The 27,179-nt window shown below is 42.3% G+C and overlaps 1 protein-coding gene across 5 annotated transcripts in view; it reads right to left on the bottom strand.

The window, feature by feature from the left end:
* Window positions 1-27,179, bottom strand: part of PEBP4 (phosphatidylethanolamine binding protein 4) — a 269,026-nt gene that overhangs the window by 232,112 nt on the left and 9,735 nt on the right. For all 5 annotated transcript variants that reach the window (XM_034422078.3, XM_034422079.2, XM_034422080.2 and 2 more), the window contains exon 3: window positions 25,778-25,910. In XM_034422078.3, coding sequence (XP_034277969.2) covers window positions 25,778-25,910 — 133 coding nt within the window. The remainder of the gene's footprint in view (window positions 1-25,777; window positions 25,911-27,179) is intronic.

Genomic DNA, 27,179 nt, shown 5'->3' with positions numbered 1-27,179 from the left:
TACAAAAGTATTGATGCACATTAGCAGATACTATTTTTAACAATAAGATATGCAATTTATTTATCCAATGTTATTTTGAGATGCTGGGTGGGTTAATCGACGGTTTTGCATTAATAAACCAAACACTGTGTTTATCCCGTTTCTCAACAGAGATCGTAGGAATAAATACATTATTAAAACTTTAGCTGCCTCCCAGAGAATCAGATCTTCTTGCCTAACACTGATTTGGTACCTTTGGTTCCACTTGTAGAAATGAGTCCAACATAACCAATTATCAGTATGCCCTATTCAAGAGCAAATCTACGAGCAGAATCCAATAGGCAAATTCACTTTTGCTGACAGAACATTGATATTTTAACCCGAGATAGACAACTTGTATAATATATGTCCATTTGTTTAAATTAGTGTAACACTTTATATGGGGATTCCTGTTTTAAAATGCTGTATAAAATTTAAATAAAACAGCATATAGTTCAGGGGTCTGCAACCTTAAACGCTCAAAGAGCCATTTGGAGCCGTTTCCCACAGAAAAGAAAACACCGGGAGCCACAAAACCCTTCCCCGTGCCTGACTATTTCTTGAGCGGCCACAAAACTAGCATATGTAGTTGAATTAAACATTTTGTTTTCTTCTGAAACTTTTCTTTTCTTGGATTCATCCATGGTTGGCCTACCGGGGGCTGAAAAGCTCACTAAATCGCGTGCCGGCGGGTGTCGCTCATTGGCAGTTGTGACGCATATTTTGAGTGACAGGGAGCTGCAGCAGAGGGGTGAAAGAGCCACATGCGGCTCCAGAGCCGCAGGTTGCTGACCCCTGATATAGTTATATGAGGGCTAACTATTATAAATATGTGATAAAGTGAATACTATAGTCAGTGGTTCTTTAATCAAATCAAAATGGTACTTTTTACTTCTCCATGACTCAGGACTTCAATAGATAAACTTAACAGCACTTACCAATTAGGCAGGTTGCCCTAAATGCCAAATGCTATCACCAGTGAAGTACCTACTTTAGTATCTTTCCCGTAGGGAAATTTTGAGATTGAATTCTGCAGTTCATTCACTGGAGGCAATATTTAGCACAGCATATATGTGGGACTAAAAGGGACGCGGTGGCTCAGTGGCTAAGATGCTGAGCTTGTCGATTGAAAGGTCGACAGTTCAGCGGTTCGAATCCCCAGTGCCGCGTAACGGGGTGAGCTCCCGTGACTTGTCCCAGCTTCTGCCAACCTAGCAGTTCGAAAGCACGTAAAAAATGCAAGTAGAAAAATAGGGACCACCTTTGGTGGGAAGGGAACAGCGTTCCGTGTGCCTTTGGCGTTGAGTCATGCCAGCCACATGACCACGGAGACGTCTTTGGACAGCGCTGGCTCTTCGGCTTTGAAACGGAGATGAGCAGCGCCCCCTAGAGTCAGGAACGACTAGCACATATGTGTGAGGGGAACCTTTACCTTTATATGTGGGACTATAACCAAGCTCATTAGGACTCTCTAAATGCTTACAATCTCAACAACCATTTAAAGAGAGTCAAGTGTTCTAATAGAAAGGCAGAATCTCTTTATAGTATAAAGATATACATTAATGATCTTTATTTTTAAAAAAATTCAATATTAAATTTAAAAAAACTTACAACATGATCCAAAGATCAAAGGTTCAATTTTAAAAGAGATATTTGGATAGTGAGTTGGATGGCATAGAAATTTAATAATTTAAAAAAATATAAACATCCATGTTATTTAAACAATGGGATAAACCAGTTTACCAACCAGCAAGGCAATATCCTTAAGTATTGAAACCTTGGCTTCTATGCTGACAGAATGAAGGAGCCAATTGGCTTACAGCAAAACTAACAGGCTCAGTTAAAATGAAATTATTATATCCATTATTTCACTCTACAACCCAATTCATTTCCTCTTGAAAACAGAGAAAAGACCAACTCTGTATTTTTTTTTTGACATGAAAATTTAAAGGGGAATTTTCCATACTGATCAAAAAAATACCTCAACACTTTAAAACCCTTTAAAAACCAGTAGGAATAAAAACAATCTGTTTCGTACAATACAATTGTTGAAAATCCTGAGGATGCAAATGAAAAGTGTGTTCTTATATATAAAACAGTGTTTCCCATCAATGCACCATGGCAGGGCGAGAAATTCAGCCTTTCTGTTCTGCATGAATAAAACATGTATGTATGTATGTATGTATGTATGTATATATGTATGTAATATGAAATTATATATATATAATGTGATGCTGCAAAGATTAAAATCCAAGAACCGTGAGAGTATTTCTTAGAATCTATGAGAAAACAAGCCTCTAGTTTTCCTGATTATTTTGTATTTTTGTAAAGAACCATTGAAATGTTAATGTGAAATTTTTCTTTTTTCCATGTGCTGTGAATACTGTTTTTCTTTGTGGTAGCTTAGAAATATTCAGATGCTAAAGCCATCTGCACAAACCTGTTAACAGTAAGCAGTCCAGGGACTCTCTCTCTTTCATATAATGCTGTTAATTACTTTTAAGATAATGCTAATTTACACAGAAGGAAGATGACTTGGACTTTCTTTTTTTATAGTTGTGAATGCTTTGGAGTCTTAACATGGACACATCATATCTACCAGGTTTGTCCTATGTCATATGCAGGATTTCCTGCTTTCTGGCAAATATAAACCGTGTGGCACAACTGATCATCGGAAATATAGGTTCAGACGAACCAGTAGCTTTTTTAAACTACCTATTCGCCCAAACTGGTCGTTTTTATTGATACCAATTCACCCGAACCGGAGCAAACCGGTAGCATTTCACTCTTGATATGCCCTATGTGTTGTGGCCCATCAGCGGCCTGTGCAGTTAGTAGCTGATTCCGACAGCGAGGAAGCTGGTGTGCAGCCTGTGCAGCTGGCACTCGAGTCAGACAATGAGGAGGCTGGAGATGTGGTGCCAGAGGTTGGGATTCAGCCAGGGCCTTCAGAACCTCCAGAAGCTCCCAAAAGTGAAGAGGAAGAAAAGGAGGAGCCTCTTCTCAATGCAAGAGCACGCAGAGCTGTTAAAAGGCAGGAGTGGCTCCTCAGGAGGAGGTCCCCTCGAGAGTAAGACTTGGGGCTAATTGGCCTCTCCCCTAGCCTATTTAAGGAAGGATGATGACTGATGCAATTTGCAGGAAACAACTTTGTTTATATACCTTCGCATCTTGATTCCAGAAACATTTGATTTGGTTTTTGCTTCTCTTGTCAGTTTTCCTGCAAATTGCTTCTGGGCATTCTACCAACCACAGTAAGATTACGGTTATCTGAAATACTGTGTCTCAGAATTGAGTTATTATTCTTTGGATTCTTGTTGGCTGTTAATGAAGTTAAATTAACAGCCCTTGTTCAGAAAAGACTGATTTAAACTGTACTTGTGTTCGAACAACTACTAAGAAAGCTCATTAGCAGTCCTTAATTAGTAAACTAAGGTTTGTACGGACTTTATTTTTTTTTATTTAATATAATTTTTTTATGTGTGTGCTGAGTTCTTTGGGGTCCGTAGCTGGGGCAGAACACAATGTCTTACATATGGACAACAACTGGGAATTAATGCAGATATACTGTATTTGTGCTACTCAGCTGCAAATTTAATCATGATATTCATATATACACACACACATATACATAAAGGCTTCCCCTGTTCAGTTGTATCCGACTCTAGGGGGCTAGGTCTGTTTCCTAGCCAGGGAAGCCACTGTTGTCCGAAGACACTTCCGTGGTGAAGTGTGACTATACACTGAAGTGCATGGAACGCTGTTATTTTCTCGCCAAAGTCATACCTGTTTATCTACTCACATTTGCATGCTTTTGAACTGCTAAGTGAGCAGGAGCTGGGGCAGGAATGGGAGCTTACCCTGTCACATGGTGTTTGAGTCTTTGAACTGTAAACCTTCTGGTCGACAACCCAACGTCTTAACCAGTGGTGGGTTGCCCCCGGTTCGGACCGGTTCACAAGAACCGGTAGTAAAACCGCTGGGAGGCTCTGCCCACTGACCCGGATGTCATCATAAGTGATCTGTGCATGCACAGAAAAGTGTGCGGGGGCACGATGTGAACCTGTAGTATAGGTAAGTAGAACCCACCCCTGATCTTAACCGCTTGGCTATTGTGCCCCTACAATCATGTAATTTTGTTCACTATAAAAAGCTGTTAGGAGAAGAAACCCAATAAATTCAAACTCAGGACCTCAATCTTAGTTTACTCAATTTAACTAAACTGTGTAGAAGGAAGAAATCCGCCTTTTTTTCTTAGTGCTATTTCCCTACATTTTAGCTGATCCAGACCTTTTTTTTAAAGGAAGGGAAATTAAAATAAGATATAAAGACATTCATGAGCAGTTTAAAGTTATTATTATTCTACAGTGATATGTACATTTTAATTATTTGATTAATTTCCCCCTCTGCACATAAACAAACACACACAATTCTGGCAATCTATATGGCTATGTTTAGATCGCATGTCTATAATCTAAATATGTTTCTTAGCAAAACACGTTCCAATTACCTAACTTTAAGAGGCCAATTTTAGCTCTTGGAGTTGCGATGGAAGTGTCTAAGAATTCAGATGTTAGGAGTCATTTGGGATTTAAACATATAGTACTGCTCATTTCCTGTGGGTTATTTTTGATAAACAACTTGCGATAGGAATCACTGACCTGTTATACGATTTAAAGCCAGTGAGGTGCAGAATCTTAGTTTATATATTATGGAAGCAAATTGCAACAACCAAACATTTGTGAGGCTATAGTATAAAGACTTAATCTTCTGTGATCTTCCATATTAGAATCCTTTAATGTTATTAAGCACCATTTCTCTGGATCCAGATGTAAAAAGGAATCATTTTGTGATTAGCCGTTCTTTACAATTTGTTTAAGAGAATTTGTTCTGCTCTAATAGCTATTTAGTTCAATAGGGTTTAACTACTAGCTAATCTGCAAGTTTAGAGGGTCTAAACTTGAAGATTAGAGGGTCAGAGGGTCTCAAAAGGTGATAAAATGACCCGTGGACATTGAAACCTTCATAAATACATGTCAATTACTCTGTTTCCCCCAAAATAAGACATCCCTTGATATTAAGCCCAATCGGGCTTTAGAGCGCACGGCACTGATCTACTCATGTATTTTGGCAGGCACTGGTCTACCCATTTATTTTTGCAGGCACTGATCTACCCATTTATTTTTGCAGGCACTGGTCTACTCATTTCTTTTCTTTTAACACTGATCAGCTGTAGGGCGGCCCTTTGAAGCCCCGCGGCAAGAGTTTAAACAGTTTTTTTCTCTCTAGCCATCAGCTGGGACTCAGGAGGCAGCAATAGATTGGGGGTGGAGCCAAATAAAAGGTAAGAATAACGCGAGGCGGGGCGGGGGGGCAGAACTGGTTCAGTGACATCATATTGTCACCACTACCGGCTCCGCCGAACTGGGCCGAACCGGGAGGAACCACCACTGTTGCTACTCCCCCCCCCACTAGTAATTGGGCTGGGCGATGATGAAGAGGATAGTTTAAGTACGGAGGAAGGAAAGCTAATGCAGTTGATGGACTATGTCATCAATCATTCCTCTACAGCAGTATCACAGTGGCACTACGCCGTTCACATCAGAAAGCTGAAAGGCAATGGCAATTAATAAATTACTGTAACTTAGCTTCAAAAAGAAGAAGATGACAGTCCAGGAAAAAAAAACCTGTACTGCAGCAGTTTGGCAGCGACATCATCTGGAATCTCCATAGAAACTGATTGTTGAGTGGCACTGATTTTGAGTAATTAGCATGGAAACAGCCTGCTTCAGGCTTTTATTCTGTCATAATTTCACTAAGGTGTCTTTAGGCAAGGAAGCATTCTATTTTCTCCTTCTGTAAAATTGGAAAAAGCCATTCCCTGAGCAACTGCAATCATCATCAGAAACAGCAAGTAGGGAGAGAAAAAAAAAATCCCTTGCAGCTTAGAGGAGTGATATACCACACACATTCTATCTATCCTTCCTCAACATCCAGTTATTTGTTGGTGACATATTAAGGAGCATGGAAAGGATTTTTTCCCATGCCTTCTAAAAGAAGGACATGGAGTAATCTGTCCATCAGCAATGAGCAAGAAAAAGGGAGGGGTACCCCTGTATGTGATGTACATTTTTCCTCCATCAACTCAGTGATAGATGCAGATTGCTGAGGTAGGCAAGTTGTTATTCTCTGCTAAGAGACAGAAACATAGGGCGAGGAGCAAACCGTGGTGGCACAGTGGTTAGAATGCGGTACTGCAGGCTACTTCTGCTGACTGCCGGCTGCCTGCAATTTGGCACTTCAAATCTCACCAGGCTCAAGGTTGACTCAGCCTTCCATCCTTTGGAGGTGGGTCAAATGAGGGCCCAGATTGTTGGCGGCAATATGCTGAGTCTGTAAACTGCTTAGAGAGGGCTGGAAAGCACTGTGAAGTGGTGTGTAAGTTAAGTGCTATTGCTATCAACACCTGAAATTAGCCATTTGATTGCAGCTAATGCTGGAGACAAAAATAGCCAATATGGGCTATTAAAGGTAAAGGTAAAGGTTCCCCCTCGCACATATGTGCTAGTCGTTCCCGACTCTAGGGGGCGATGCTCATCTCCGTTTCAAAGCTGAAGAGCCAGCACTGTCCAAAGAAGTCTCCGTGGGCATGACTCAACGCCGAAGGCGCATGGAACGTTGTTACCTTCCCACCAAAGGTGGTCCCTATTTTTCTACTTGCATTTTTTTTTTTACCTGCTTTCGAACTGCTAGGTTGGCAGAAGCTGGGACAAGTCACGGGAGCTCACCCCGTTATGCGGCACTAGGGATTCGAACCGCTGAACTGCCGACCTTTCGATCGACAAGCTCAGCATCTTAGCCGCTATTAGTCTCCAGCATAAAGGACATAATACTTTTGGGCAAACTGCTCAATTCCTTAGGTACCCAGAGTAAAGCATAACCCTACTCCTATTTTTTTTCCCCACTGATCCCAGAAGTGTTTAAAATCAAGATACCACACGCAATAAATGTTGCAACGGTATTCCTGAAATAGGTAAGATCCTTTATCAAGCCTGTGAGATCCAATCTTCTATGGGGTACTGTGAAGGTGAATGAGCCAGTCTCACGTTGTAACATGTCACGTGTATCGAAATACAAAATATGTAAACGTGCTACTTCCTTCCTCTTGCGTAGACCATACTGCCCCGTTTTAAATAAACATTTGCAGAGAAGGTAATGTACATCGAAAGTGACTCAGGAGCTCTAAGTAAAGCTAAAGTCTGCCTGTTCCAGAGGACGCACTGATTTTTAAGCACCTCCTCATCTTTGTTACACAATCCAGCCTGGGAGTTCCTGTGTGGGCAGACGTGGGCTTTCCTCACAACTGACAACATCTCCTTAGCTGGCTATGGCTCAGCAAAATCTGAACAGCTTACATAAACAGAGTTTCAGAGATATCCTCTGTGTAGGCTGGAGAAAGTCACCGAGGGGGAGAAGGGAGGGCGGGGGAAACAGTCTCACCTCTTGCAGTGGGGGTGAAAGAAAGAGAGAATGACTCAAGTGTTTTGTAACTTGTCACATTCTAAACCGCAATTTGTAGGCAGGGACATAACATCTCCAAAATAATCTCTTTTTCTTCCCCCACCTCTCACCACGCTTTGTCTAATTGAGATCCTCCTCTTCATTCCCACCTCCTGTTAAATAGAAAATCCATCACATCAGGAGAAAAGCAAGAAAACCCCAGGATTTTGTACAGGCAGCTTGGCAACAAGGAAGGATCCCCCCCTAATTTAGAAGAATTACTCATTTGTATCAAAGGCTTTTTTAAATAGGTAAATAGGAAGCCGGAAAAGAGGGGAAGCAAGGAGCTTTCAGGAAGAGCATTGAGATACAGTAGTGTGTAGAATGTAGCAGCTGCACAGAGAATTTCTTTGCAGTCTGGATTTGGGCAAAACTTCCCCGCTGAGGACACATCTGGAACATGATATTCAGCACCATCTCAGAGACAATATTCACACACTCACAGCTGCTTCCTTAATGGAGTTCCCTACTGCCTTTCCTCTATTCCTGTAAGGTTTGCATTTTCCTAGCAAAAGTTTATCTTTGATCATCTCTGCTTAGTGTTAAGATGCCACTTCTTATAAATATAATTTGTTTCAAATTATATTTAGCAATTATCCCAATGACCATTATGTAGTTTTGTTATCCCAGACTCAGTCGTGAAGTTCAAATTTTTTTTTACTACTGGTTCTGTGGGCATGGCTTGGTGGGCAAGGCAGGGGAAGGATACTGCAAAACCTCCATTCCCACCCCACTCCAGGGGAAGGATACTGCAAAATCCCCATTTCCCCCCCCCACTCCTGGGGAAAGATATTGCAAAATCTCCATTCCCTCCCCACTCTGGGACCATCCCCAGAGGTGGTATTTGCCGGTTCTCCGAACTGCTCAAAATTTCCACTACCGGTTCTCCAGAACCTGTCAGAACCTGCTGGATTTCACCCCTGACCAGACTCCAATTTAACTTAGAATCGTGCTTTAAGCTCTCTTGCAACCTACTGTAAGGACAAAGGGCTAGTAATAGATTATGAACAGACAAAAATAATAGTCTTTGTTATATGCACTAGATCTCATCTATAGTGTTTAAATGGCCCCAAAACCAAGCAAATCAAGATAATTAAATCATTCAAAATCATTTTCCAGATTTCACATGGAAGACAAACAAATTATGCAGCTCAGAAATCATCTTCAATAATTGATTTATTTTTTTTTACCAATCTGGAGGTGCTTTAATTAATTCTGCAGCTTTACAACTAACGGTATTGTTTTAAATTGTGTTCTCAAGTTCTATATGGCACGCATCTTAGCCCTTATCACCAGTATTCCAAGGTAGAAACTGTGCAATCTAAATTTTTGAGAAGTATCTTTCAAGTATCGTAGTACGCAGTGTCCCCAACATTGTTCTCTGCTGTAAGGCAGGAACAATTAAAATTGAAAGGGTGTATTTTGACAAGCATCAATGTCAAATGAGTGACAATGATATCCTCTGAATCTACATCAATGAAGCAGATTATTATATTCTCAGAAATAGCAACTGACATATTCTATGTTGTTCTTCATAGAGATCATGGAGTTCAAAGAATATTTGGAGCCACCCGAATGACCGTACATGTATATGTATGTATACTGTGTTTCCCTGAAAATAAGACCCTGTCTTATATTTTTTTTTTGAACCCTGAAATAAGCGCTTGGCTTTATTGCCATGCACTCAAAAGCCCGTTTGGACTTATTATCAGAGGATGTCTTATTTTGGAGGAAACAGGGTATGTATATACATACATACATACATACATACTTTGTGTGTGTGTGTGTGCGTGTGTGTGTGTGTGTTCGATTTATATGCTGCCCTTTTCCGGAGACTCAGGGTGGCTTACAATGCGTTAAGCAATAGCCTTCATACTTTTGTATATACCTGCTTAGTAGGGCTTTTGCCCCCCCCCCCCAGCGGTGTTCTTTTTTGTACAAAGTCAGCTTATTGCCCCCACAAACTAGGTCCTCATTTTACCTACCTTGAAAGGATGGAAGGCTGAGTCAACCTTGAGCCTGGTGAGATTTGAAGACATCCCCTGATAATGAGCCCAATCGGGCTTTTGAACGCATGGCAATAAGGCCAAGCGCTTATTTCAGGGTTCAAAAAAATATAAGAAAGGGTCTTATTTTTGGGGAAACATGGTAGCATGAGAAGTAAGAAAATAGATAGAAATAGAAAACAGATACATACATACACATATATAACATATATATATATATATGTTTCTCTCTGTCTTTGTCTCTCTCTTCCTCTCCCTCCCTCTCTCTGTCTCTGTCTCTGTCTCTGTCTCTGTCTCTGTCTCTGTCTCTGTCTCTGTCTCTCCCATGTGGTCCTGTCCACCATTAAACCATCTTTTCAAGCAGTCTCCCTGTTTCCAGTGTCTTTCTCCCCACTTGGAACTGAACCCAGATGGACATTTCTTCCAACACACCCAACATGAGAATTTCCTCTCCTCCTCCTCCAAATCACAGTCAACCTGTTAATGAGCCTCCTTGCCTTTTGTGGCAGGTTATCTCTGATTTTATAGCCTCTTGGGATTTTGAGTTCTGTGGACAGCTTCACATTTGGTTTAAAATTATAGGCTGAGTAGATCTTCTCTTCTATTATTGTGCTGTCAATCTTGTATTAACACATTATAATATGGTACACTGAGTGCATCTGTTCTGTATATCACAAGTTCTAATTGTCATTTGTTGAATCATTTTGTTTTTATGCATTTGTTACGCAATTATTTCACACAAGGTGGCTCAAGTGTTGATTACTATGGACTGTTTAAAGAGATCAAAGTAAAACCCATCAACATTCTGCAGCTTTAAAGTACACCGACCTCTCTCCTAAATGCACACTTTGAATAAGGTTGAATAAATAGGCTGTAGTAAAGTTATCCTTCCTCTTCTTGGAGTAGTGGAATATGTTTGTCTGAGATGGTTAAGTTTCTGGTCAGAGCATAAATAATACTACGGATAAGAAATGTCACTTCTACCATGCCTACTCATGCAAAGAAGTTCTTAAAAAAGACATTAGGAGTTCAGCTTAGCGTACTCCAACAATACCTCTTGATATGCCAGATTTCTTAATATTAGAGAGCAAAAGTTTCTATTAGCTAGCAAATAGAATATTTTGAGAAATTTGGATAGCACAGACATAAATGGTTTCAACTTCATCTGCATGCTGGATTATACCCTGTTTTTCCCCAAAATAAGACATCCCCTGATAATGAGCCTTGGTAGTACAGTGGTCTAAGGCACCCTGTTATTAAGCTGGTTATTAAGACCAGCTGCCTGCAATTACTGCAGGTTCGAATCTCGCCAAGGCTCAAGGTTGACTCAGCCTTCCATCCTTTCTAAGGTAGGTAAAATGAGGACCCAGATTGTGGGGGCAATAAGCTGACTTTGTATAAATATACAAAAGAATGAAGGCTATTACTTAGCACATTGTAAGCCGCCCTGAGTCTCCGGAGAAGGGCGGCATATAAATCAAATAAAAAAAAAATGAGCCCAATCGGGCTTTTGAACGCATGGCAATGAGGCCAAGCGCTTATTTCAGGGTTCAAAAAAATATAAGACAGGGTCTTATTTTCGGGGAAACATGGTAGCTGGTAAAAATTTCTCTGAAGGAAGGAGAGATCATGAGGTCTGTACTCTGAACAGTTGCTCTTTCTGAGTAGATCGCTCAATTGATCGCTCGATCGATCGATAGAATTCTTTATTGGCCAAGTGTGATTGGACACACAAGGAATTTGTCTTTGGTGCATATGCTCTCAGTGCAATGGTGGGTTGCCCCCGGTTCGGACCGGTTCACAAGAACCAGTAGTAAAACTGGTGGGAAGCTCCACCCACTGACCCGGATGTCAACAAAGTTGATCTGCCCATGTGCGTGGGCACGATGCAAACCGGTAATAAAGGTAAGTAGAACCCACTCCTGTCTCAGTGTACATAAAAAGAAAAGATACATTCATCAAGAATCATAGGAACAACACTTAATGATAGTCATAGGGTACAAATAAGCAATCAAATCATACTAGGAAACAATCAATATCAATATAAATCGTAAGGATACCAGCAACAAGTTACAGTCATGTAGTCATAAGTGGGAGGAGATGGGTGATAGGAACGATGAGAAGATTAATAGTAATGCAGACTTAGTGAATAGTTTGACAGTGTTGAGGGAATTATTTGTTTAGCAGAGTGATGGTGTTTGGGAAAAAACAGTCCTTGTGTCTATTATGGCACCCGTGCCATAGGTTCACCATCACGGCTTTATGGACACAAAACTCAATCGAGCCTCATTTCTTAATAACTTGGGAATTATTTTATTACTGCTTCTCAACTATCGAGAACCTTCAGAATGTAAGTTTTGATCACATCCATTGGGCGAGTTTCCTTCTCCTCAGCAAAGGAAGTTTTAGTATGAATTAAAAGTCTACAAAGGAGAAACACCCGCCCGGACATCATCCAATACGATTTGCGCATGCGCAGAAGCTTCTGCACATGTGCAGACGGGGGGCGGGCGCAAGCGAACCGGTAGCAAAGGTAACTGAAACCCACCCCTTCCGTGCATGTAGGTCAGAGTCACATGTAGCCAAATTTTTATACCATGTCTGTCAAGAGTAGAGTTTAAAACATTTGTGGATTGGTGAAGAAGAACACAAAGCCTTTGGCTACCTTTCCTCTTTTTGCATCTGTTCCCTCTCCTGCCACAGTGGGACTCCAAGACTAACTGTAATATAAGAAAGAAAACCAGTCGAAGCTTCTAAATGACAATTTAATATTTATGTTCTGCCCCAGCTACGGACCCCAAAGAACGCAGCACACACACAAGTCCGTACAAACCTTAGTTTACTAATTAAGGACTGCTAATGAGCTTTCTTAGTAGTTGTTCAAACACAAGTACTGTTTAAATCAGCCTTTTCTGAACAAGGGCTGTTAATTTAACTTCATTAACAGCCGACAAGAATCCAAAGAATAACAACTCAATTCTGAGGCACAATATTTCAGATAACCGTAATCTTACTGTGGTTGGCAGAATGCCCAGAAGCAATTTGCAGGAAAACTGACAAGAGAGAAACAAGAGCCGAATCAAACGTTTCTGGAATCAAGACGCGAAGGAATATGAATGAAGTTGTTTCCTGAAAATTGCTTCAGTTGTCGTCCTTCCTTAAATAGGTTAGGGGAGTGGCCAATTAGCCCCAAGCCTTACTCTCAGGGAGACCTCCTCCTGAGGAGCCACTCCTGCCTTTTAACAGCTCTGTGCGCTCGTGCATCGAGAAGAGGCTCCTCCTCTTCGTCCTCTTCACTTAAAGGAGCTTCTGGAGGTTCTGAAGGCCCTGGCTGAATCCCCGCCTCTGGCACCACATCTTCTCCAGCCTCCTCATTGTCTGACTTGAGCGCCAGCTGCACAGATTGCTGGCGCAGCACCACACCAGCCTCCTCGCTGTCAGAATCAGCTACTAACTGCACAGGCCGCTGACAGGCCACAATAATTTAATACTTTTTGACTTCATTGAAGATCAAGTTGTTGGTTTCTCAAAAGATATGCACAGACTAAGTTTATTCTTGCTACTTGAATTGGTTCACTCTGTTGTACAATGTGGTTTTTCCTTCCCTTTTGTTTGTGGCTTGTCAATCAAGCAGGAGTAAAGGAGGAGGATGACGGATGTCATCATCTTTCCAAGTATATCAGTGGAAGTAAAAGTAAAGCCAAACATATTCCAGAAAGGAGACGGTCTCAACCCTAAGCGAGTATGGCTACAATCTATAGAATCCTCTGAGGAAGTCGTCAAATGTAATGATAAAAAGAGAAATGTGGGAAGAGTAGGTAAAAAAGTATTGCCATAAATTGCAGCTTAAAAACATTGCTGTGGGTAAATTGCTTTTTAACAAGCAGACATGCTCTATCAATAGCATCTACCGTATGTTTTTATAAAGTGCAGAAATATGTTTTTAAGAGGCCAGTAAATAAAGTTCCTATCGATTTGATCTCAAGTGTAATCTGTTTTTCTGTCTGCCACCAACACTGGTAATAAAGCAGAATCATGTAATACGGCATTTCAGCTAATGCGACTATACATCAACACAGGGACTGCATGTTTGCTGGCGATCTATCATCTTCTATCGGGATTGCTTAGCTGCAGAATTTATAAACTTGCTCCAAATTGATGCAATGTTCAATTTTCTTTTCCAATTTATTTTTGGTTGAGCAAAGCAATATTGAGGTGTTTGCAAGACAAGGAGTATTACCAACCTATCCAGATGTTTTCAGTCTAAGTTGAACTTCTTATCGAGCAACTGTGTATATCCATCATTGAAGGAATCGTAGTTGGGAACAGGAGAACTTTCTGACAAATTAATATTCTCTGCTCATGAAAATTACAATGTTATCTCAGAGATTTGTTTAAAAAAATAAACTTGGCCATTTTGGCTATCTCATCATAGATTGAAAACTGGAGTATTACGTCTTACATCTACGGTATATAAACCATGGGAGCGTAAAGTAGTATTAATCCATTTGGTACACAAGTTGGTTTAAGCAACTTAAGCAGTTGTCATAATTCAACACTCAATACAGCTATAAACATTTTTAACAGCAATAAGTTTGTTTATTTTAAAAAATTTGTAGGTAAATTACAAAACATTAATTACAAATTACAAATAGTTATGCTGGATGCATTACGTGCAGGCCACGCCCACCCTGGCTCCGCAAAGGCAAAAAACATTGCGATACATCATGGGACGTCACGTGATGCGATCGAGTTTGACACCCGTGATTTTCAGCATCTTTAAGCCACTATGCCAACATGCCTTTTAGAACATGATTAGCTAATTGATTAAGCAATTCAGTTCAAATCATCTCAGCCATCAAAAAAGTAAGACGATAATTTGGGCCCAAAAGAGAATCTACTGTTAATATATAAATAAAAAAAGGAGTTAAAATTCAGGCATGTCTCCTCCTAGGAGGCTGACGATTTACCAAAACATGACCAAGAGAAAGTCTGCATGACGAATTCCAGTAGGGTATGTTATACTTGTCTCCACCAGAAAAACCAAGCATCAAAATCAATATTGAAGAATCTCCTCTGAGACAGCTTGCTTTCTGCTTATTTATATAAAAGATCGGTACAGCCACCTACCTTACGTAACCTTATGTATCATGACACTGAACAGCTCACAGACAACAATGAAACAATAAAAACAGAAAAAAGCAAAAAAAAAAAACCACCCCAAAACAAAACCCAATCTAACCAGGGGTGGGCTTCAGATCCTTTACCAATGGGTTCGCTGCTCTGTTGCTGGGTGGGCGTGGCCATGATGGGCGTGGCCTAGTCAGTCACCTGCACAATGGCCCTCCCCAGGCTCTGGAGGCTTTTCTCAAGCCTCCGGGAGGGTGAAACCTGCTTTCCCTGGGGTCCGGAGGCCCTTTGGAGGCTGGAAACAGGCCTGTTTCTGGACTCCCGGAACCTCCAGTAGGCCCCTTTTTTCCCTCCCAGACCTTCTACGTGGCCCCTGCACTTACTTGGAATGATGAACGGGCCACATGGAGACTCCTGGGACAGTGGGGTGGGCTAGGCCAGCCAGGGGTGGTATTTGGGGGTTCGCCCAATCCCGGCGATCCTTGGCTAGAGGATCGCCCGAACCCTGCTGAACCCCCAGGAGCCCACCCCTGAATCAAACCCTTCCCAGCACCCCAAATATGGTACATACCCATGTATGCAAACAAAATTTAGCACTTCCTTGGGCTCTAGCCTCAGAGTTCCCCAAAGGCCAGGTCTTTACAGCTTTTTGGAAGGCTATAAGGGCAAAAGGTTGAACCCCAAAGAATTGAGGCCTTTGAACTCTGGTGCTGGAGAAGACTCTCGCGAGTCCCTTGGACTGCAAGGCGACCCAACCGGTCAGTCCTAGAGGAGATCAACCCTGACTGCTCTTTAGAAGGCCAGATCCTGAAGAGGAAACTCAAATACTTTGGCCACCTAAGGAGAAGGGAAGACTCCCTGGAGAAGAGCCTAATGGTGGGAACGATGGAGGGCAAAAGAAGAAGGGGACGGCAGAGAACGAGGTGGCTGGATGGAGTCACTGAAGCAGTCGGCGTGATCTTAAATGGACTCCAGAGGATGGTAGAGGACAGGAAGGCCTGGAGGAACATTGTCCATGGGGTCACAATGGGTTTGGACATGACTTCGTGACTAACAACAAGGGCAAAAGACTGCTGGATCTCAGGTTGTTTCAAAGGGCATTTGAAACATCCTGATGTGCCCAAAGGTTCAAGAGCCATTTCTGGAACATAGAAAGTCACAAGATGGTACCAGGGGATAATGCTACATTCTGACAACAATGGGATATCTCATGGGGACTCTGTTGTTAAAAATACACAAAAGAGCTCAACTGCCACCCTCAAATTCCTTAAAACAAGAGGTGGCAGAAAAAAAAGAAGAGCGCCAGAGTGAACTAGATAATCCCGCTGAAGCAGGATGGAATTTATAATTTATATTATTATATCAGCGGCTGGATGTTGAGTCCTGCCTTAGTGCAGCAGGAATCAAAATTCATCGGACGATGATCTGTGCCATAAACTTAATGAGCAGCCACCGTGTTTTCCCGAAAATAAGACCCTGTCTTATTTTATTTTTTTTGAACCCCGAAATAAGCGCTTGGCCTTATTTTCAGAGAGGTTTTATTACTTTGGGAGGCGTGGAGGGAGATGGGGCTCCTCTTGTCATCTTACCTGATTTCCAGCTCTGTCTCCCTAACCCTAACCAGAGGAAATGGCGGGGACCAGCTGTGCATGCATTTAAATATTTTCGGGGAGGGCTTATTTTTTTGGGAGGCTTATTTTACTGCATGTACGCAAAAACCCGACTGAGCTTATTATGAGGGGATGTCTTATTTTCGGGGAAACAGGGTAGTTTGCTATATCAGAGTGCTCTGTAATATAGTCTTCCATATATTAACCAGTGGTGAAATTCAAATTTTGTTACTACTGGTTCTGTGGCTTGGTGGGCGTGGCTTGGTGGGTGTGGCAGGGGAAGGATACTGCAAAATCTCCATTCCCACCCCACTCCTGGAGGAAGCATACTGCAAAATCCCCATTCCCTCCCCACTCCTGCGGAAAGGATATTGCAAAATCCCCATTCCCTCCCCCACTCCTGGGGGAAGGATATTGCAAAATCTCCATTCCCACCCCACTCTGGGGCCAGCCAGACATGGTATTTGCCAGTTCTCTGAACTACTCAAAATTTCCGCTACCGGTTCTCCAGAACCTGTCAGAACCTGCTGGAATTCACCCCTGATACTAACCATTTATGTTCCCCTACATCCATTTAATGTAGCTACCCTTTCTTTTAGATTACAGATAGTCCTTGACTTATAACTTATCATTTTATTAATCGAATTTCTATTAATCATATTTCTATGCCGCCCACTCTCCGAGGACTCTGGGCGGCTTACAACAATCGACAGTATACTAAGTAGCATATTGCCCCCAACAATCTCGGTCCTCATTTAATGACTGTTCCCAGTCACCATGACTTTGGATGCTTCATAACTCATAAACTGCTTCCATCTGTCATAAAATCAGCCTACCCACCCCTGCTCACATGACCACTTGATAAACTGTTTGCCAAGTACCCTGGGATCATAGCTGTAGACTTTTTAAATGAATTGCCTCTTGATATAAAGCGGGTTAGATATATTTAAGTAAATCAATTACTTAAAATCACCCTGAACTTGAAATCTCAAAGCCATATTTTTCATGCTTTATTTCATTATACTTCTTCCTTTGCCCGATATACGTTTTAAAATATATTATCGCGTTCTCCAAACCTTAGCACTTTATGTATTTGTCATTGTAATTCAAGAGACGCTTGTCTGGAAATCTACCAAGTTATTTGGGAGAAATTAAAAAGCGAGCCACATATAGCATGTAGACAAGAGGTTTATGGATGTATTATTCACACTATGCTCTCTGCTGGCTGACTGAATGTAACAGGCAATGAAAAACCTAGAAGTATTTAATATGTAGAGTCACCTGGGGACACCTGAACAAATACATAGTACATAGTAAAGCAGAAAGATCTTTCACACCTTGTTAATCACCATCTTTCAGGAAGAATTAGAATCTATCTTGGTTTAACATTTCAATGACCTAATATAAATATTTAAGGCCACAGAACCAGGGGTAAAATCCAGCAGGTTCTGACAGGTTCTGGAGAACCGGCAGCGGAAATTTTGAGTAGTTCGGAGAACCCGCAAATACCATCTCTGGCTGGCCCCAGAGTGGGGTGGGAATGGAGATTTTGCAATATCCTTCTCCTAGGAGTGGGGGTGGGAATGGGGATTTTGCAATATCCTTCCCCCAGGAATGGGGGAGGGAATGGGGATTTTGCAATATCCTTCCCCCAGAAGTGGGGTGGGAATGGGGATTTTGCAATATCCTTCCCCCAGGAGTGGGGGAGGGAATGGGGATTTTGCAATATCCTTCCCCCAGGAGTGGGGAGGGAATGGGGATTTTGCAGTATTCTTCTCCCAGGAGTGGGGAGGGAATGGGGATTTTGCAGGATCCTTCCCCCAGGAGTGGGGAGGGAATGGAGATTTTGCAGGATCCTTCCCCTGCCACACCCACCAAGCCACGCCCACCAAGCCACAGAACCGGTAGTAACAAAATTTGAATTTCACCACTGCACAGAACACTAGAAAATGCTAAAGATGTTATTTGAGGAACTGGGTTTTCTTACCATCCCATCAATACTCAAATTTCATGTGGTTCTTTTCAAACCTTAGAATTTCAGTCGTGATAAAATAATCATAACAAATAAAGTGGTTTGGCTTTTTGCCACTCTGCCTCAGGAACAAAATGAAGTCTTTCCGTGAGGAAATTGGGACTGTTAAGCTACCAGGAGCTCCTGCTTCTCCTTCTTGCCTGATCGTTTCCTAGGCAGCATCTCTTCCCCTCGCTCCCCAAAATCATCTGCACATTCCACTACAAAGAGTCAGTGTAGTACAACGCTGGTATAGAAACCAGAAGCAGCGAGTCAGTAGTAAGTTCCACTTACCTTTGTTACCGGTTTGGAACTGGGAGCGCGCGCGCATACGCAGAGCGTCCGTTATGACATCTGGGCGGGTGGGCGGAGCCTCCTGCCGGGCGAACCGGTAGAAACCCACCTAACTGGGTGACTTTGGGCCAATCACCAGGAGATGGTGAATTCTAGTCCCCCCTTAAGCATGAAAGCTGGCTGGATGACCAGAGGCCAATCACCAGGAGATGGTGAATTCTAGTCCTGCCTTAAGCATGAAAGCTGCCTGGATGACCAGAGGCCAATCACCAGGAGATGGTGAATTCTAGTCCAACTTAAGCATGAAAGCTGGTTGGATGACCAGAGGCCAATCACCAGGAGATGGTGAATTCTAGTCCTCCCTTAAGCATGAAAGCTGGCTGGATGACCAGAGGCCAATCACCAGGAGATGGTGAATTCTAGTCCTCCCTTAAGCATGAAAGCTGCCTGGATGACCAGAGGCCAATCACCAGGAGATGGTGAATTCTAGTTCTGCCTTAAGCATGAAAGCCAGTTAGGGGATTTTAAGGCTATTCACTGTCTCTCTCAGCCCACCCACTTCACAGGGGGGTTTTTTTGTGTGTGTGGGGAAAATAGGAGGAAGGAGTATTATGTATGCTCACTGCCCTGAGTCATATATATATATATATAAAAGAAGGATAAAATAACAGCAGCAGAAGCATTCTGGAACAGCTGAAGCTTCCAAGTATTTTTTTTCAAGGCAGCCCCATGTAGAGGGAATTTCCCTAGTCCGCATGTGAGGTAACGAAGGCCGGAGTGATTGTGAGGTCTCCTGATCTAGAAATCAGCACGCTTGCCACACACATCTTCTTCCCTCCTTCACTGGCTTTTCAACTAAGAGCTGAAAGTCTAGCACGACCCTTAAATTGCACACTTACTTCCATATGAGAAAGTGCAACTCATTCAAATCTAGTCTCTGGATCAAAAAATTCTATACATCCAGAGGTGGGCTTCAAAAAATTTAGCAAGGGGTTCTCTGCCCGGTTGCTGGGTGGGCGTGGCTATGGTGGGCGTGGCCTAGTCAGCCTCCTGCACCACGGTGGGAGGGGCGTTTTTGCCCTCCCTGGGCTCCAGAGGCTTTTTTCGAGCCTCCGGGAGAGCAAAAACGGCCTCCGCACCCTGCACTTACCTGCATCCAAAATGGTCCGCGTGGGGAACTCCTGGGAGGGGAGGGGTGGGAGGGGCCAGCCAGGAGTGGGATTTGGGGGTTCTCCAAACCACCCCTGTATACATCTCCCAGGACTCTTTGAAGTTGCAGGTCTGATCGCTTTCTTAACAAACTTCCCCAGAAAAAGAGACTGGAGAGGGGATGACTCCCAGCTGATTATCGGAGATACCGATTCGCTTAAACCAGTCCGAACCGGTAGAATCCCACCCCTGCTTAAGAGTCATAGCCAGTATTAACTTCGCTCTTATTGTAGCATCAAATACAGTAGAGAAAAGGGAACCTGTACAATACTGTGCCCAAATGTTTTCCTAGGATATATAGAGTGGTCCTTGAGAAAGGAATTCAAGACAAACACAGTGGAGAAATATTTTTAGGATCTTCAACAACAATACGCTGATGACACTCAGCTGTACATCTCCACCCCGGACCATCCCAATGATGTTCTTGACGTGATGTCCCGGTGCCTGGAGGCCCTGCGGATCTGGATGGGGAGAAACAGGCTCAAGCTCAACCCATCCAAGACCGAGTGGCTGTGGTTTCCCGTGTCCCGATATAGTCAGTTGGTGCCATCTCTGACTATTGGGGGCGAGTCGTTGGCCCCCGCGGAGAGGGCTTGCAACTTGGGTGTCCTCCTGGATGCACGGCTGTCCTTAGAAGAACATGTGATGGCCATGGCCAGGGGGGCTTTCTATCAGGTTCGCCTGATTCGCCAGTTGCGTCCCTTTCTGGATCAGGACTCCTTGCACACGGTCACTCATGCCCTCGTCACTTCCCACCTGGACTACTGTAATGCTCTCTACATGGGACTCCCCTTGAAGAGCGTCCGGAGGCTCCAACTGGTCCAGAATGCGGCCATGTGTCATGGTGCTCCCATGTAACACCTCTCCTGTGCGAGCTGCACTGGCTTCCAGTGGTCTTTTGGGTGCGATTCAAGGTGTTGGTTACCACCTTCACAGCGCTCCATGGTTTAGGACCTGGATATCTACGAGACCGCCTTCTGCCGCTGAGAGCCTCCCACTGGCCAGTACGCTCCCACAGAGAGGGACTACTCAGGGTGCCATTGGTCAAACAATGTTGACTGGCAGCCCCCAGGGGGAGAGCTTTCTCTGTGGGAGCACCTGCCCTCTGGAACAAGCTCCCCCCGGAGATACGGACGATCCTGGACTTACGAACTTTCCGCCGGGCCCTAAAGACCTTCTTATTTCACCAAGTCGGGATGGCCTAATTTTTAATTGTTTAATTTTAATCTGACTTTTAATGCGGTATTTAAACCGTTGGGCCAAATTATTTAATTTATTTTAAATTGCTTTTAAATTTTGTATTTTGTGTTTTTACCTTTGGCTGTTCACCGCCCTGAGTCCTTTGGGAGAAGGGCGGTATATAAATTTAAATATAAATAAATAAAATAAAATAAATAACAGCAACAAAATACAATAGGCTTTAGTAATATGTGTCAGCATTCTGATGCTGCCATAAAAAAAGGAGACGAGGCTTGACTTTTCACCTACTTATTTTCTCTGTAGATAATATCCCCTAGGAGATGGGATGGGAGGGGGACATTCCTGTGGGCTGAGGTCAGAAGCTGGTGAGACTGACTTGGAAGATGGCCAATGAGAAGATGAGAATTGGGGAACGGAAAGGGAAGGGTTTGGGGGTCAGAGGGTTAGTATCGGCTAAGTCGGGGCCAGAACTGTCGTACTCAATAAATGGAATATTTCAGCAAAGATTAATTGTTTGGGAGTGCAATTTATTTGAGATGACATCGAAACCTGACAATATGTATGTTCCCTTAAAGCTGCAGGAGATATAACCTCCCAATTTAACAAAATGACTTTGGGTGTGTACAAAAATAAATTCAAATACAAAAACAATGCTTTAAAACCCAGTTAAAACCGTAATATGGTGACCAGACTAAAATGCCCTGCCGCACAATAATTGCGACTCCACTCTGACGCACCTCTCCTCCCTCTCTTTAAATAGCTTGGATTACTGAAAATGCAGTCTTACAGAAGAAGCAGAAATCGGAGATATGCCTTGTGCTTGTTAAGTGGAAAACATCCCACAACAGAACTAACTTATATCATCCCTAGGAAAATTTCATCACTTATGCAATGTAATAACAAGGATAATAATGCCATCTACTGGCTGTTTTTACCCCTTCACTGTAATACTGTTAACATTTTACAAGACATCATTCCTGTTCATTCATCTCCAGAATATTTCCAGGCTATTAAGGGCTTGATGTGGGAGTATAAACCCACAACCAATTTAGCAATAGAACAGTTCAAATATCCTAGTGGAATTCTGCCTCCATTACAACTGTCCTGACAGCAGATATTTTACCGGAATGGTTGAAACAAAGCAGTCTCTGATATAGGTAAAGGTAAAGGTTCCCTTTGCACATATGTGCTCACTCATAAATGTAATCCATGGATAAGATGATTTATAGGATAGGGAAGCAATAAACTACTCAAGATTTCAACACTAATGGCAGAGATTTTGTAAGTTCTGTTTCTGATGCAAAAATTTTAAAAAGTCTATTGCTTTAAAAATCTCCCCAAAATATCCTTTTGCCAATCTTGTTTTTTAGAGCCATTTTTATTTATTTATTTATTTTTAAGAAAAATCGATATTACTATCAAGAGTGACTATGTTTTGTTTGGTACATCCTATGTTTATTTTATTTTATTTTTAAGTGGCACGTCCTGATGGAGATCAACCTTCTTCTCCATTTCAATCCGTTTTTTAAAAATATACAAAGCTACTGCATTATGACTGATAATATAATCACCGCTATTTGTCTCACCGATTTAGTTATTAGCTAGGTTGAATGTGAAGCATCCTTCAGTCACAGAGGTTCACACTGATGATCAAGATAACTAGTCTTAAGCTCTACTATTTCACCAGACTGGAAGTGGCTTATAAGAGAGGTCTTATCAACTGCCTCAGCCCCAAAGCTGTGTTTTTTTACATCTCTCCTCCATGAGACATGATTTATTTATTTTTGTAAATATTAAACATAAAAATTAAATGTCTATGTGAACAGTGTGTTGACTGAGTGCAAGTGTTTTTGAGAAACAGTATTAATAATAATAGCACTAATATTCATAACGTTAATGACAAACATTAATAACGTAACATTAATGATGCTCAAATAATAATAATAATAAAAATTACTTATCCGTTTTAATAAATCTTCCATTTAGTTAACCATTTCCGTATGTTTTTAAGTTTCTAACTTCTGTTTCTGCTAGTTAGCCATTGGTAAAATAAATCCCATGTTAAAAAGTATTCAGTCTCTTCCTTCTTAATTTTGAACGTTAGTCTATCCATTTCTGCACATTCTAACATCTTCATCTGTAGGGATCTTTTCGTTTTTCCATTGTTGTGCAAACACAATTCTAGCTGCAATTAACACCAGTGGTCGGTTGCCCCTGGTTCACACCGGTTCTATAGAACCGGTAGTAAAACTGCCGGGAGGCTCCGCCCACTGCCCCTCACATGATCAAAACGCTTCTGTGCATGCGTAGAAACTTTTGCGCTTGCACAGAAGAGTGTGCACGCGCGCGCGGCCCCGTTGGAAACCGGTAGTAAAGGTAAGTAGAACCCACCCCTGGTTAACACATGTAAGATTAAATATGTATTCCCTCATTTTCCATTCCTTTTTCCTGACGTTTAGTTCTACCACATCTGACATTCACCAAGGATGAATCTGACTTGATATTGAATGTATTTTATCATCTCTAGATTAAGCCGTTGTAAATCCTGAATGGGAGAGGTGTATGTTTCAGTTCTACGAATGATGGAAGTATTGGGTTTAGAGGTCAATAATCCAATTTCACTGTTATGACCCAGTTTTCAAGCTCTATAATCCGATGCATTAACATCGGTGTTTATTTGAAAGCTGCCAGTGTTATTGGAAGCTGTTAGTGATTCCTGCAAAGACTATCATCTCTGCCACTGACTGAGTCCACATTGTTCTGGGCTCATGCTGTTATCATAAAACACAGTTATATTATATAATGCTTTTCATAATGCAATGCAGTAAATCAATGAACGAAAGTTGATTACCTTACAGCTTCTATAGTATATAATTGCTTATATAAAAAGCTTTATAAAGCACTTCCTACAAGTCAAATTCCATAGCAAAGAACAGTCCTTCGCAGTCATTAGTCTTCATCGTTATTCTGTTTATCCTTTTATACCCCCATATGTAACACATATAAAATTTCTGCTGGGGGATAAAATTCAAACAGCTTATTTGATGTTTTAACAATGTAGGAGGTAGGATAAATTATATGCTGGCTACGCTATTCGGAGACAAAGGGAGCGGGGAAGACATATTGGCACATTGACTTCATGGCGAAGGCTAACTTTACTTTCCACAGACCTGTTCTGAATTTTTTCCCACTAGATCCCACTAACCATGCCACAATGGTATATGTAGGGCAGTGGTGAAATCTGAACCGGTTTAGTACTGGTTTGCTGGCTGCAAATGCGCAGTGCGCACTATGCACCAAATGTGAGGCGTGGACATGCAGTGCACGCCAAAAGGAGGCATGTGGAAAGTAGAACAGCATGCGATGGGGGGTTATCAGCTGTGGCACGCAATCCAGGGGTGAAATGCTCCCGGTTCGGACCGGATCGCCTGATCCGGTAGCAATGGCGGCGTGTGGTTCAGAGAACCGGTAGCAAAAATCTCTGCTCCCACCCCCATGTCCAGCTGAGCCGCACGATCATCAGAGGCTTTTTTTTTTTTACTTTTAAAAACATTTTTTCTACAACCTCTTCCGACAAAAAAATGCTTTGAAAGTAAAAAAAAAAAAAGTCTCTGATGATCGCGCGGCTCAGCTGGGATCATCAGAGGCTTTTCAAAGCATATTTTTCTGCAACCTCTTGTCCAAAGAAGTGGTTTAAAAAATGCTTTGAAAAGTCTCTGACGATCCCAGCTGAGTTGCCTGATAGGCAGAGGCTTTTCAAAGCATTAGAAAAAGTGCTTTGAAAAGTTTAAAAAAAAAAGTTGGCCACGCCCACCCAGTCACATTACTTCCCCCACCAAGCTACGCCCACAGAACCGGTAGTAACAAATTTTACATTTCACCCCTGGCGCAATCTTTTTTTTACTTTTAAAAGCATTGTTTTTAAAAGTAAAAAAAAAAAGGCTCTGACGATCGTGCTACTCAGCTGGGATCGTCAGAGGCTTTTTTTTAATCTTTTAAAAGCATTTTTTCTACAACCTCTTCGGCTGTAGAAATATGCTTTTAAAAGTAAAAAAAAAAAAGCCTCTGAGGATCGCGCAGTTCAGCTGGGAATGGGGGGGGGAAGAGGGATTTTTGCTACCGGTTCTCCAAACCACCCGCTGCCATCGCTACCGGATCGGGTGATCCGGTCCGAACGGGAAGCATTTCACCCCTGATGTAGGGGTTCATTTTTGTGTGTATTCATATCCATTCAAACAGATACATGCTATAGAGCAGGGATATCAAACTTGATTTCATTGAGGGCTGCATCAGGGTTGTGTTTGACCTCGGGGTGGGGGGTGGGGGTGGAGGCATCGTGCGTGGCCAGGGGGCTCACTGATGTAACTCATCGTGGCCCTGTTTTTGGCTGCGACGGCCTCCTGCAGCCCTCTGCCAGCAAAAATGGAGCTTGGGGGGGGAACCACACGCAGCCCGCCTGGGCTCCATTTTCACTGGCAGAGGCATCGCGGGCCGGTCCTTTACTGTTTCCAGAGCGGGCCAGATGTAAGCACCCCGCGGGTCAAATCTGGCCCACGGGACTGGCATTTGCATCCCTTCTATAGAGGAACATCCCAAAGCATACATTTTTTTTTTGCAGATATGATTTTAGGCACTGTTAAGAAGAAAAAAAAAAGAGCAATGTTAAGAAAATGAATCAAAATATCTAATTGCCCTCAGAGATGTCTGCATAAAATGACGTACAGTAATGAAGTTCTTACCATATCTGCCTGCTGATATTTAACTTCGGGGCTGATCCATTCGTTGCTGATCCGTTTACGATAAGCATTGCACTTTGGAATATATGAACAGCCAACATCTCCCAATTCTGGGTAGTAAACTTCTAGACTGCCTCTGTCAGAAACCAACCATAAAAGTCAATTTCTAGGAACATGTCAATGTCTTACAGCAAAAATATTATAAGTTTTGGAAACTTAAGCCTTTTTTTTAAGGATATTTATCATTATGGTTTTTATATCTGCAATCGCTGTTTTTATATTTTATATTTTATATTTTTATTTTATATTTTCTTTTTTATTTATTGTTATATGCACTGCCCAGACTTACCTTCAGTGAGAGGGGCAACTATATACATTTGATTAATAATTAAATTAAACTGATTTTTATTTTTATTTTTTATTTTTTTTAGAAAAGAGGAAAATTTCCAGAAAACATTGGGTAATAGAAGCAGCGAGCCAGTTTGGTACACTGGTGTAGGCACCATGCTAGAAACTGGGAAAATATGAGTTCTAATCAGTGGTGAAATCCAATTTTTTTTTACTACCGGTTCTGTGGGCGTGGCTTGGTGGGCATGGCAGGGGAAGGATACTGCAAAAGCTCCATTCCCTCCCCACTCCTGGGGGAAGGATATTGCAAAATCTCCATTTCCACCCCACTCTGGGGCCAGCCAGAGGTGGCGGTATGCCGGTTCTCCGAACTGCTCAAAATTTCCGCTACCGGTTCTCTGAACTGCTCAAAATTTCCACTACCAGTTCTCTGAACTGCTCACCGGCCTCTTCATCCCAGACTCTTTGACACGACCCATTCGCAGAAAGAGGGTTCGTCCTGGGTGTTCCGCCTTCTGTGACTTACGCCCTAGCATAGAATTTAGTGAGACTTACTTCCGAGTAAACCAACTGTTCCTCCCTGTATTGGTGGGTGTGGGGGAGAGAGAGGAAGGAAGGCAGGCAGGCATTTTGGCAAATTATTTTACACCTCTCTCCTTTCATTGGATTTAAATCCTAGCATTGAATTTAGTGAGACTTACTTCCAAGTAAACCAACTGTTCTTCCCTGTATTTTGGGGGGGGGCAAGAGCCTGGTTTAGCTCAACAGACAGAAGCACTGTAATTTAACACCAGCTGTCTGCAATTAAAGTAAGATCGAATCTCGCCAGGCTCAAGGTTGACTCAGCCTTCCATCCTTTCTAAGGTAGGTAAATTGAGGACCCAGTTTGTGGGGGCAATAAGCTGACTTTGTATAAAATATATAAAAGTATGAAGGCTATTGCTTAACGCACTGTAAGCCGCCCTGAGTCTCCGGAGAAGGAAGGCATATAAATCAAATTAAAAAAAAAGAGAGAGAGGAAGGAAGGAAGGAAGGCATTTTGGCAAATTCTTTTACA

This window comes from Pantherophis guttatus, chromosome 9 (assembly GCF_059756535.1).
Source record: "Pantherophis guttatus breed Tessera chromosome 9, ASM5975653v1, whole genome shotgun sequence".
NCBI classification, from domain to species: Eukaryota; Metazoa; Chordata; class Lepidosauria; order Squamata; family Colubridae; genus Pantherophis; species Pantherophis guttatus.
The sequence above is the reverse complement of the archived record's forward strand: the minus strand, read 5'-3'. Positions and strand labels throughout refer to the sequence as shown.